This window comes from Haemorhous mexicanus, chromosome 1, assembly GCF_027477595.1.
Source record: "Haemorhous mexicanus isolate bHaeMex1 chromosome 1, bHaeMex1.pri, whole genome shotgun sequence".
Classification (NCBI taxonomy): Eukaryota; Metazoa; Chordata; class Aves; order Passeriformes; family Fringillidae; genus Haemorhous; species Haemorhous mexicanus.
In genome coordinates, this window is record NC_082341.1 from 40399006 (window position 1) to 40412272 (window position 13267).

Here is a 13267-nt window from a genome sequence, read left to right on the forward strand (position 1 = left end):
GACAGAGGATATTAGCCTTTTCACATTCAAATGTGTCATATACAATATATGTGGTTCTATGAATAATTAATTTGAGTGAAAGGCCTGTCTGATTTCACTGAGTAAGAAATAGCTTTTCATTCCTGGATTTCCTGGCTGTCCAGTTTGCTCCTTGTTTTTAAAATGTTCACAGAGTTTTTTCAGCCCAAGAGAAACCTTTGGCAAGTCCTGATTCAAGTAGCAAAATTCATATTAGGTTTTCATTCCAATTTAACAAGATTATTTTGTCTGTTCTATTTATCTGCCTTTTGCTTCATCCTCCTGTATTCCCTTGGCTGGATCTTTAGGGCTATATTGTCTGTAATGTCCCTCAAGTGATCAAACGTGTTGGTGCTTAGCAGATAATGAGAGTTCAGGCGTGATATTGAAAAGTGAGCCATAATTTTCCCTATATTCCTTAATTCCATAAGAAACGGTGCAGAGCTTCAGATTGTTGTGCTGAAAATTATAACTCCATGGTCAGAGAAACCAAGCTGTTTTATTGTCAAGGGAGCAGGAGACTGTTCACCAATCAGCAGTAAAACAATTTATGGGAGGAGTATTTGTTTCTGCAGCAGAAAATAAAAACTGTTTGCAGGGTATTGTAGCTAATGACAGGATGGATAAATCATGCACCTGCAGAACTCCTGGTATACAATAGGTATAATATTATGGGAAGGAAATCATAGCTTTGATAAATGTCCTAATCCCACGGAGAGGTTTACAAAAGCATGCAAGCCCATCCACAGGAGATAGCTGGAGAACGGTACATTGGTTAGTTTTGTAGGATTTATAGAATTCTTCCCAGTGGCCAAATGTGTTTCATAGCTGCACTCATTCAGTAAAGTAAGCATTTTCTGTACATGAAGGCTTGTAATATGCATGTGATGCTGAAATCAACACTTGCCTTACTGTGGCCAAGGAAAGAAATTTGACTATATTTGGTAGAATTGTAGAAGTAATGTTGTGCCACAGACATTTTTCAGTTGTTCATAAGCATCCCTCTTCCCTGGTATCTCAGTCCAGATTACATTCACTGGTTAATGTTTCAGATTTGCTTAAATTGTCAGCCAGTTGTTACTCTTGGGGTTGTCTAAAAAAAAAAGCTGTGTATTGCTGATCTAGTGTGAGGAAAATGCATTTTGTATCCAAGACAGTGGTTGATTTATTGTTCATGGAGTAATTCAATATGCATGAAGTAAACAGATACATCAGAAAAAATGTTAAGATCTTGTAGAACATAGTGAAAAATACCTTTGGGTACTGTAGAAGGAGAAGCAATTCAAGTGTTAATAAAATAATTATTTTTCTCCCCAAACTATCAAAAAATAATGAGTTTCTCAAAATATGTTAGCTGTCTGTAAAAAGTCCCAACTTGGCACACAGGTAAATGCTAAAATCAGTCATTAATCTGTAAAGATCCTGAACTTGTGTTGCAGTTAGTGTTACACAGAAAAATAAGATGTAGGTATAAGTGGTTTGTTGACTTACAGTAGAATTGATAGAAGAGCCCTGTGTACTTGGAAATGTGATCCTAAGGAAACACATTTATAACAATATTTTTTTTTTCAATTTTTACAGCACCCTGTTTTGTTCTGTGGTTTACCAAGGGAATGCCATATAAGTCCCTAACACTCCTGTGTATTTCACAGAAAATTCATTTAAGAGTGGCAACAGCACATATGAGTCAGGGATTCTTAGACCTTGTAAAAATATTACTCTGGAGATCTGTCAGTAATACATTTTGTATGTTATCAACAAATATCCTTAATAATAGTGTTCACCAATAAACTTCCTGATCTAGAGCAAATTCTTTGCCTCTGTGACTTATGTGCTTAACAGCTGCTGGTAGAAGAACATTGTTTTCTCCACTCACTCTGTACAGATGGGCTCTATATGCATTTGTAGGAGTATTGCATTGAGTGGTTTATTTTATGTGGGTGACTTCTTTAGAAATCAGAAGTATTCAGGTCATCTGTGAAAGGGTCTCAGCCTGTGCTATCTTACCAGAGTTTACTAGAAACAGTTCATGCTCATCTTAGGTTAACACAATGCTTCACTGCTTTAAATTGTAACCATGATGTTTTAGAAAAGGCTGGAGTAAATTTAACGAATGCCAGTGTGATTTATTTTCAGTAAATAATTACTTAATGACCTGCCATTGGAAGGTCACAGTCAGTGGCCTTCTGAGGTCGTTATGATTTAAATTTATCACAATACATTGACTAAATAATATTCTGAACAGAAGAAACTTTGACATGGCCTTATTTGGACTCAAGATATTCACTGTGTTTAAAAGTAAATCAGAGGTTTAAACTAGACCAAAAAGAATCCCATCTAGCAGAAATACATTTTAATCCCAGTTTACTTTTTACAAAGAGGGTAAAAAAGTTAGACAAATAAAATGCATACGTTTTGGAAACTCACCTTTCATTTTCCTTTCTGTGGAAGGAAGACATACAAATGAGTGGTCCAGAAGCATGAATGTCCCCATTCCCTATGGCTTGGTACTACATGGATATGAAAACCATTAAAGGCATCTGTTATGCATGCAACATTCCTTTTCTTATTCTGGAGAAATTAGTTTGAAGTTCAGGAGCATTTCGTGAGACTCTTGGCCTTTGCACTGACTGTACCTGCTGAGAACTGGTGGTGGTAGTGCTTTTGGAGAGGGGTGTATGTGCAGAAGTTGACTGAAACCAAGTGGTCTCTTGCTTAGAGAATCATCAGCTAACAGCAATTTTTTTCGTGTGTCCCACACAGATTCCCAAGAGGTTTTAAGGCTTTAATCTGGATTACCACTGGCCTATCTCCTATTAATAATTCTTTGCCCCTGGTGTGGATGATGAGATGGCAGAAAACTAGCCTCTTCATGGCCTCTTCCTCAAGCTGTGAAGGCCTTCATTTTTTCAGCTCCTCTGCTCGTTCTCTTGTAACTACAAGAGCAATGTTTCATATTTGCCCAGGAAAAAAATGCTCTTGGGATTCAAGTAACAGTTAAAAGTACAACATGAATTACAGTGTTGTCACTGGAAATGACAGCAATTCTAACCAGAAAGTGTGAAAGCCATATATATTTTGTTTTCAAGGCATAATAACTCTGGGGGAAAATAATGAATGGCAAAATCTTTTTCTGGACAACATTCCTTGAGTTATTTGAGACCTATCCTAAAAAGTCTCTCAACTTAGCATTTGTACAGGGCCCCAGCTGTAAGTATTCCAGCTGTGCAGACATGGGTCCCTTTTACCTGGATAGCAGAGCTCCTGCCAGCCAAGCAAGGCAATCCCATGGAGAGCATTCCTCTCTCACTTACTGGGAGGGGGCAGATGGGCTGCACATCCTGGCTTTTGGCATGATGGGGGCAAGTGCTCAGTGCTTTTGGATCCACTGGATGAGCTGTAATCTTACATGTATGCCGAGGTATGAAATACAGCCTCATCATTTCTCTGTGGTTTCAGTGGAATGCTATTTCTCTCAGTTGATCCTGTTTTTCCAGGTAGAGCATATTGAGTTTCAATCCCATGTCTGGAAAAACAATGTTTCTCTCAAATTTGGTCATGTCTCTAATGTTTTGTTTTTAAAGGTTATGAGACAAAACTTGATAAACTTGAAATCTGCAATGGCCAAATATTAAAAACTCATTTCTTACTGAAACAGATGGAATCTGGTCCTAGACAGTAAAAGATTTGCAAGCTATGGTGAATGATTATGTTGGGAAAAGTAGCAGCACAAAAGTCCTCTTTTTTGCCATTAAAAAAAAACCCAAAACCAATCTGCAATATCTTCCACGTTTAGTTTTCATAACAGCCCCAAAAGAAAAAAAAACCTTTGCTCTTCAGTTTCCCAAACCTTTAAGGTCTCTCAGGGGGATTTTGTGATGAACTAACTTCAGATTTGGTTTGCCAGTTTCATATTTTCTCTGAGCGTAAAAAAACCCTCAACATTTTAGCTCATGTAATAAGGTTCCAAGGAAGCTATTTTCATTTCTTACTTTTACAGGCTATAGGAAACCTTTGATTTCTAGTATGGGAACAGTAGTATTTTGTAAAGCATCCAAACTTTTAAGAGCACAGGACTGTGCTTTGCATCATGGCCTGATCCAAATACAGGCATATAGAGTTCTTGGAAGCAGTACCTCCAGAATGGCAGTTTCTCTCCTTGGCTTTTCCCATCTTCTGTAATCATTTCAGCATCCAAAATAGGGGATGTAAAATCCCTTGAAGGGATATGGGACGAGGGTGGATACCCTTTCAATCACAATTCATTTCAGAAAAAAAAGACCCAGAAGATGCAGCTGAAGGCAGAACCATTCTATAATGAAAATCCAGGGGACTGAAAACAGCTCAAATTGTGTGGGCTAAGAAAATTACATCATAGCTCTGTAAAGTTGCTTTTAAAAAATGAGGAAATGGGAGGCTGAATTCAGATGTTTACACCTCTTTAATACCATTTGTCTGTTGGTTTTGGTTTTGTTTTTTTTTTAAAGTCAATGTTAGTCAAGAGGTAGTGTGGAGGAGAACATTTGAGCCTCTCCCTTCTTTTGGAGTGCCAAAGCCAATAATAATCATGGCATCTTGGAATGTTTGGCAGGAAGGTGTCTGATAGATGTAGTAAATCTTGCATTTGAAGTGGTGTAGAAATTCAGAAGTTAGCACACAGTTTTTTGTGTTAATTTACTAACATGATGACCCTGAAATGCAAAAGAGTGGAGAGCAAGGGTGTGATGGCACAAAGACTAAGGCTGTGTCAGAACTATCCGTTTTGTTTAATGTCCTACTCAAAGGGTGTGCTTTATTCACATATGAATAGAAAGGAGAGGCTTCTAGTTCTTACATCCACTATAAACTTCTTTGAAGTTGGAAATGTTGTACTAGTCAAAAATATTACCACCATTTAAAATGTGCACAGGGCTTTGATGATAAAAAGTGTTCCATAAATACTATGTTCTATTTTTTCCACTGTTCAACTTCACACATCAGCTATTACAAGAACTAAGAACCAAAAGCAGTTAAGCTCAAGAAGTACTAATAATACTAATAACACTTTCCACTTTACTCATGCTTATGTCCAAAACTATTCAAATCTTTTACAAACACAAGGAAAAGGTTACTCTAAAAGTTTTAAAGTAAGATTATCCATACTTATAAACCAGAGAAATTAATGCACAGAGAAGAAAAAAAGGTTACACTTTAAAATATGCTTAGACATTTAAATTTTACTGATCTCAATTTTACATAGCACTAGGCCTTTGGGGTATAAAGGCACTGGACTGGCTTACTCAAGGAAAAGAAAATTCTCCTCTTGCTTTTTAATATTTCTTGTTTCTGGCAAGACATAACAAGGAGGGCAAAAGTTTTTGTGGGTTTTTTGGGTCGGTTTTGGTGGTGGGTTTTGTTTGTTTTAATCTGATAATTTTCTGCAGAAGTTTTCTAGGAGAAGGTGACTGGGTTGTCCCAGAAGTGTCAGTGGTGGTCTTGCATTGACTAGCTAAGAGCTATAAATAAGACATTGGGATTATGGGGAGAGGTGATTCCTTTTCTTGATGGAATCAGTAGTTAAGGGTAAAGACACACACTTCTAAATCCTGAGTAAAAGCTCACGTGCCACAAGACCTGCCAGTTTGTGGTGAGTTTACTTTTGCTGGCTGCCAGACACCCATCCAGAGGCTCTTTTACTTTCCCTTCTCAACAAAAAAAGGGTGGAAAATAAGGTGGAAAAGCTCGTGGGTCAAGATAAATACAGGGTGATCATTTAGCAGTTACTTTCACAGGCAAAACCAGACTCCACGTGGGAAAAAAAACTTAACTACCAGTTAAAATAAGTTGGCATAGTGAGAAAGAAGGGAAAATTATGACAATACTCACCTCTTCTTCCCTCTGCCTTTTTCCCAGGCTCAGTTTCATTCTCCTTTTCCTGAGCCTGCTTCCTATCCCTGCTGGCACAGGGAGGTTGGGTGTTCTCCTCCTCCTGCTCCTCATACTCATCCTCTGCTGTAGTGTAGGCCACAATTCCTTCAGGACATCTCCACCTCCTCCAGCATGGGTTTCTTCACAGATGCTGTCCCACATTTGCTCCAGATGGGCTCTGCAGGGCCTAAGAGGAGCCTCCTCACCCTCCTCCTGCTCTCCCCCGGTACTCACAGGCAGTTTCTCCCTTTTTCCCCTCACTCCCAGGCAGTGTTTTGCTCTTTCCAAAATCCATTTTCCCAGAGGCCGCGCCGCCTTGGCTGCAGGGCGCAGCTGGGCCCTGAAGCGTGAGGGTGGCCGGGAGCCAGCCAGGAATGGCCGTGTATGGCTGGGAATGGCTGGGAATGGCTGGGAATGGCTGGGAATGGCTGGGAATGGCAGGGTACGGCCCCAGCCTCACCTGGCAGGGGCTGCCCTCCACTGCCAGCACCTGGGCACCTGCCCCCAGGCACCATTGTCCCCTTCCAGCTCTCCCAGCTGGTCCAGTGTCTTTCCCAGAGCTGCCTCTTCACTATGCTGAGAAGGCTGCAGAGGTATGCAGCGTTTTGTTGAGCTGAGAAAATCAAATCATCAACTTTTGGAGTCCCTGCTCTCATATCCTTGCTCCCTGACCACCTGAGGGGACCAGGCCGTCCTGGGACTTTGTGGCTGAGATCCCTATTTTCTGGCAGACAAGCTGTATTTCTTCAAGATTTCAAAGCCAATTAGTGAGTGTCTTCACTGACTTTTGCTTTGTTTTGCTATGTGTTTTGGGTTTTTCCTGGAGGGGATCCAGCAGCAAGAGAGCAGCTTTTATGGATTCAGACTTGGTGGTCCCTGACCAGAGCTATTCAGAGCAGAGGGTCTCCTCTCAGGGGCCTTTCACCCATGGCTCCTGGCCACCCTGAGGGGTCTGTGGGGTCTCATTTCGTGCCTCTGCATCCTGAGAGATCTGCACAGCTAGGACACCCTCTGCATCCTTGGTGCTCTGAAAGCTTCACTGTTCCTAATGCACCCTGTGTGGGGTAGGAGCTGGGTGGAGGAATAGAAACAGGGCAGAGGGGCTCAACTCTCTCCCAGGATTTAGCACTGGGGCTGAACCGTGCCTGCAACATGGGACAGAACGGGAAGGAAGTTTTGTGTGGCACACAAACAAAAGCCAGGCAGCAGGCTGAAGGCTGTACAGCAACTCAGGCAGGCTGTGTGAAGAACAGGCTCACTTTTGGGCCTGTTCTCTCAGAACTGAACAGGTATTGTGCACATCTGTGCCAGTGGCAGATCTCTCCTTACTGTAGTGGAGTTCACTGCTGTTGTGAAAACAATCAGTTAACAAATATCACAACTGACAATGCACCTTTGCATCCCATCAGCCACAAATACCTTCCACTGGTCCATACAATGAAAACCCATCAGAAATAATAGGAAGGAGCAAAGTTATTATTAGGATAGAATAGCTCAGTGTTCACAGAATATTCAATGAGGGATCAACTTCTCAAGAGGAGTTAATAAGCAGCCACACTTGAATATCTGATGTTTATAAAGGGGAGAAATGTACACGGAAAAGTACATTAGGGCTGAAAACTTACTTGGTCTGGCTGAAACAAAACCTAGCCTTCATCTCTTATGTAGAAGCAAGTCTGCCAGGGCTCAGAAAGAAAGACTTGTCTTTGAGGAGTAAGCTGAAAGATAAGTAATATGTCAAAGGAAAGAAAATGCAGTTTCTGCTCTTTGGGGATGGAGGGTAAAAGGGGAAAGGAAAAAAAAAGAAAAACCCCACATTAAAACTCCTCAGTTGTTTTTTTTGGTTTGTTTTTTTTTTTTCCCTAGCTGTAGCTATAGCCTCTTTCTTTTGATTTGTCATGATTTAAATTCATACAAAAAGATTTATTTCAAATAAGCCCCTTTAACTGTAGGGGCAGATATTTTTTTCTCCTAAAGCCTTTTGTAAGAACAAAGTAACCACTTGTCACACACAGTGACTAATGAGAGTTTAGTGTGGGTTTTAGTGTTCATTCATACGCTTTGTGTTCAGCTAGTCGTAAGTTAAATCTTTAGAAATCACACCGCAGGAATCCTTCTCTTAGGAGTGGGGGCGGGAGGCGAATCTGTCGAGATACTGAGAGCTGGTGAGCGGAAACTGCTCTTTTCAGGCTTCCTAATCGGCGGCACAGGAAATAAACACATGCAGGAAGTCGTTTGGCCTTTTCTTGAACTTAAAGTTTATACAGCAATTGATAACTGAGGCAAACTTTGTGTACTTAAACTTTTGAAAATTAAATTAAATGAAGAGGGCATGTTCAGCCCATGCCAGCATGGCCTGTAGTTTCTGCAAGCAGCTGGTCTAAATACAGTATTAAAAATTGGAAAGGCTGCAGCCTATATATTTTTGCAGCTAGAATGTGTCCTTGAAACCTTTTTGTATGTCTTCTCTCTGTCTTCTTTTCCTTCTGTGTCTCTAATTCTCTCCCAATGAAACTGAGCTGAAGCATTGAAATCAAGCTGAAAGTCATGTTTATGAAGCCGTTTTCCATGCTTCTACACCAGACTCTGCTCTTTCATCCTTTCCCTGACCTTCTCATTTATCTTGTAAGCACTTCAGGGTAAGAATGGTCTTGGATCATGTGAAACACCTTGTTTGATGGTGGCCCATATTGATATTTGGTTAATGCTACACATATGATGTATAAAAGTTGTCTTTGAAAGGAGGGTAAAAATAAATGAAGTGTCATTCTTGAGTATAGCTTTTGAAATTGATAGCATCAATTTGCTAACAGGGACGTTTATAAGCATTTCTAAGAAGTATTATTTGTGTTCGTATTTCTCAAGCTTTCACTGTATAAACAAGGTCACCGTAAATTTAGTGCTCTAAAGAGAATAGCTTTAGTTTTATAATAACCACAATTAGCTGGGGTAAATTTGCATGGGAAATTTAGAACACCTTTGCCAATATAAAGAAAGGCAGCAAAACCCAAATGAAGAGCAGAATATGGAATAAAAAGTACATTTGCATGTCTTTGAAGGCCAACCTAAATACCTGCTAAAAATGCATCCACTCCTATGCTTCTTCTACTCTTTTGAAAATTGATTCTTTTTTGCTGCCCTAATAAACCACCCCTAACAGTGCAGATGTTTATTAGGAATATTTTTCATAAAACAAGGACTAGAAGCAGAAAGCTACAATTAAAGTAAAATGAGAGAAGGACAGAAAGAATGCATGTGACTTACATATCTGTAGGTTACTTTCAGATTAAATCATTGAATTAAAAAAAAAAAGATAAATCAAGATTTTAGATTTTTTTTCTCCTAAGTAATTAGAAAGTCATGAAATTTTATAGTGTGCCTGGAAGGTTGCGTAATTGATGTGTAGCTTTGTGATGGCTCAACCTTAGCTAGCCTCTAGATGGGATTTCAAGTCTTCAAGAATTAGATCTGAACATTGGCCCCAAACTGCCATTTACGGTAAAATGGCCATAACTGATCAATTGTTCAATAAATGTCAATATAATAAAAAGATATGGAAGTTTCTACAATTAATCTTGGGATTGTACATTCTACACATTTTCAGAACATCCCCTTACTTCTATCACTTATTGATTGTCCATTTGATTTATATCCCAGCCTGAAGTCTAACAGTCATCAGTCTTCCTTTTGGGCATTACAGGTACATAGCTCTTCCAGTGATATCTTTGATGGAATCCATTTTTTGCTTTTCCCAGCTCCTAACAGGAAGCATTCAAGTTAGTTCCAGACCATGTGGCATTATATGTATGCACAATGATGATTTATAGCTGCATTATTTGTATTCTACCCTAAAAGCTATTTTTACGTTGCGTTTCTTTCTTTTTTGATAGTCCAGCTCCACAGTGAGAACGTACCAAAACAGTAAATCGAGAGTGACCATGAGCCCTGGCTTTAGCTCCCAGTGGAATAGCAGCCAACCTGCTTGGAATACATACACCTTTCCAAGAGCAAGCTTGCACTACCAGTCTCATGCTAGCTACACCTACTGTGCTGGACATCCTGCTGTAAGTAATGCAAATCTTTTCTGCAGTTACCTGAATGAGCTCTGTGATTCCCTGGGAGGTGGAGGCACTCAGGGGCTGATGATTCAGCACCCATCTCCAGCAGTCTTTATGTCCCGTGCCAGACAGAACAGCTCACATATAGTAACCCAAACTCTAAAAAAAAAAATTAGAATGAGTCTTAGACATAAGCAAATGTGAAAGTTTTATGCCTCAGTAAAAATTATATATATTTTTGTGCATTTAGCATTCTTTCTCCTTGCATGAAATTATTGTTGTATGCCTGGGTTTTGGTGTCAGAAACATAGTCTGAAAAGCAGTATTACAGATGGCCTTATTTCTGTTTCTGGTGAGTCTGTAAGATGAACGAATTATTCTTTCTATTTCAAACATTTTAAATTGTGCGGATTAGTCAGAGAAGAAGAGCATCTCTTCTCATCATTAGATTTGTTTTGACTCACTACTTTGTCATTAATGTGATCAGTGGTGAACATGCAATCTTGTTGCTAAGCAAAGACAACTGGTCTTCTATAATTGCATGAACTGGTGACCAAAAAGAATGTGGAAGGGTGGCTCAGTGTTGTTGTGTGTTTTAACTTGACAGTCATGAAAGGCTACCAACTATAGGCTAATGGTGAATTTTGTCATATTGCTATTGTTTACTGCTTATTGCAGAGCCCTTTCATTCATGTAGTTTCTGGTTTTGAAAGACTCCAAGAGAGTTAATGGGGGAAAATCTCATTAGTGTAAGCAATCTTCCTTTTTTCCCCACTCCACACTTTGTTGTTTTAATGTTTGGATTTGAACTTATCTTTGGACATTTGGTTATAGAACTTCTTAAAAGGCATAGCATCTTAACCTCCTGCCGTGTGTACGTAATGAAGTTTTGCCATCCTATAGTGAATTCCAGTGGGGAAATGGGAAAGTGCAGCTTTTGGTACAGAATGGAAATTGTACTGTGCAGTCTTATTGCAAGATCTTAGTGATTTGATTTAGATTTGCTGTCTTACCTGCCAGCAGACTTCTGGCCAGAAGTTTGGGTTAGAAATTGTCTTGAACATTAACATGGTAATTGAAATAAAGGAGAGGAATAAATTTGTAAAATCTTACTTTTTTTCTGGGATGATGAGTTCTCAGAATAAATTAAACATCTCTATGGATTCTTCTGTTTGCTCACTTCCATTATGGTGTCATTGAAAATGATAAAAACTTGTGAGGAAGTAAAAAGTATTTGACATCACAAGGGCACAGATATTTTCCTTGTTTAGAATGATGGCTCAAAAAGAATCCCATGACAGCTTAATTTATCTTAAACTGTGGGTATTCAAATCATTAACTGCTCCTTAACTTTGATCAGTTAGAATAAACACTATCCCCTCTGTGACTCAAGCTTTGACTCTGCTTAGTAAAAGAGCATACAAGAAGAATGCTGTGCTTCCTGGAGGAGAGCTTTAAATTTGAATTGAAATTTCAGTCTATTCAAGCCAATTCCTCAATTCCTCTTTTTTTTGTTGTTTAGATTAAAGTTGAGGGTAGCTCCACTGGAATTATAGTACAGTATCTGTAGGTTGTACATATATGATCTGTATGATATTTGTTTTCAATGAGCATCTTAATATGTAGTCACTGGAAATGATACATCAGTCTGGAAGTTGATTTATCTGATTGCTGAAAAGCAGAGATTTTAGAATGTGCAGAATTGCATAAACCTTTGTGCAGATTGGTTGATTAGCCCTACCCTCAGTGTCCCTGGATTCAAACACTTGCAAAACCTGATACATTTCTTGGTTCTGGCTCATCTGAGGAGCTGTTGCAGAGCTACTCAGCAGAGATCAGACAGATTTCTTAAGCTGGTGGTAAGAAGTTGTAACAGGTTAGCTGCCATTGCAGTGCCTACCACTGTGATCACACACTTTTTACATACCTTCCATACTTCTGTATTCTCTGAGGGAGAGTCCATAAACAGGGCCTGGGCAAGGCACTCCAGGAAATTCAGCTCCTCCCTTCTCAAGCATCAAATGAATTTCAAGTTTCAAAGAAAAAAAAGCCTTACTTTTTGGTTGGATATCTGTTTCATTGTATATGATAAAGTTAGACTTAGTCCGGTTCCTCTTTCTCACTTGGATTTGTTTAATCTGGGCTCAAACCAATCTTTTTATGGTAAATTAAAAAATTAAAATCTGGATACCGGGGAGCTCCTTTATTTGTGAATCTTCTGAGTATTACGTGCTCAACTGGATATCTCCTTTACTTCAGAGGATTTTATTTGCCCTCATCTGACACAGGTTCAGCAGAACAAGTTGTAGGTTGTAGAGCTGTATGAAGCTGTTTCTGCAAAACCTCCCACATGGAATATGTCTAAAGATCGTTGCAGTTCCTTGACACTTTGGAGGCTAACAAACTTACAAGCTCTGTGCAAGTTCAAGGCAGACAAATGTCAGAGAGTTGAATTTACCCTTGGAGTACTTAAAGATATTAGTCCCTGAAGACAGGGCCAAGAGAAAAGCTTTGAATTTCTCTACTGTTTGGAGAAAAGCTGAAGGAGACAAAAAAAGATTAATTTTAATTGGGCCAAATGTAACTTAAAAAAAAATCAAATCTCTAATTTTTTATATATTTTTTTAATCTAAATGAAAGAAAAAAATATCTTACACAGTGCGGTGTTAAGAGACCCTTATGACTCTGGCTGGTCCTGAGTATGTCAGAGCCAAAGGTGGGATTTTTATTCTGTTTTATCAGAGAGCCCCCTTGGCATCTCTCTTCCATAGTGCTGCAACCATTGATTAAAAACACTCTTTTCACCCTAGGAAAGAAAAGAACAGGAAGTTTATTTAAACAGGGTAATTTTTCAGCTCTTGAATTATCTAAGGGAAAAACAGACTGCATATCAACCCAGTCAACAGTGCAGTGCAGTTTTTGAGCAAACAAGAAGGTGCTAATTTTTAGCTATACTGGGAAGCAGAATACCCTGCAGGATCTGTGTATACTAATATAAATGATAATGTGGTAGATGGTCCTTACATAGTAAATTATTTTTGATATTAGGGGCTTGAAATTCTTCTGGCATTCACACTCAGAGGCTTACAGCCAGAAAAATACAGCATATATTGCTCAGAATAGGAGAAGACACCTAGTCATGCTTTTTTCTTGAACTTTCTTCACACAGGAAGATAAAAAATAGACAAAGTAATTCTCATTATCCCTGCTGGGCAAGGTAGGAACCTTTGAATGATAGTGTCCTTTGAGCACTTTCACATCTACACAGGCTTCCTACCCATGCT

General features: G+C 39.2%; 1 protein-coding gene across 4 annotated transcripts in view; it reads left to right on the plus strand.

The window, feature by feature from the left end:
* Positions 1-13267, plus strand: part of RBMS3 (RNA binding motif single stranded interacting protein 3) — a 703797-nt gene that overhangs the window by 203583 nt on the left and 486947 nt on the right. For all 4 annotated transcript variants that reach the window (XR_009486534.1, XM_059846719.1, XM_059846669.1 and 1 more), the window contains one exon: positions 9816-9989. Coding sequence is in view for 3 of the 4 variants with exons in the window: in XM_059846719.1 (XP_059702702.1) it covers positions 9816-9989 (174 nt within the window). In the remaining variant the exon portion in view is untranslated. The remainder of the gene's footprint in view (positions 1-9815; positions 9990-13267) is intronic.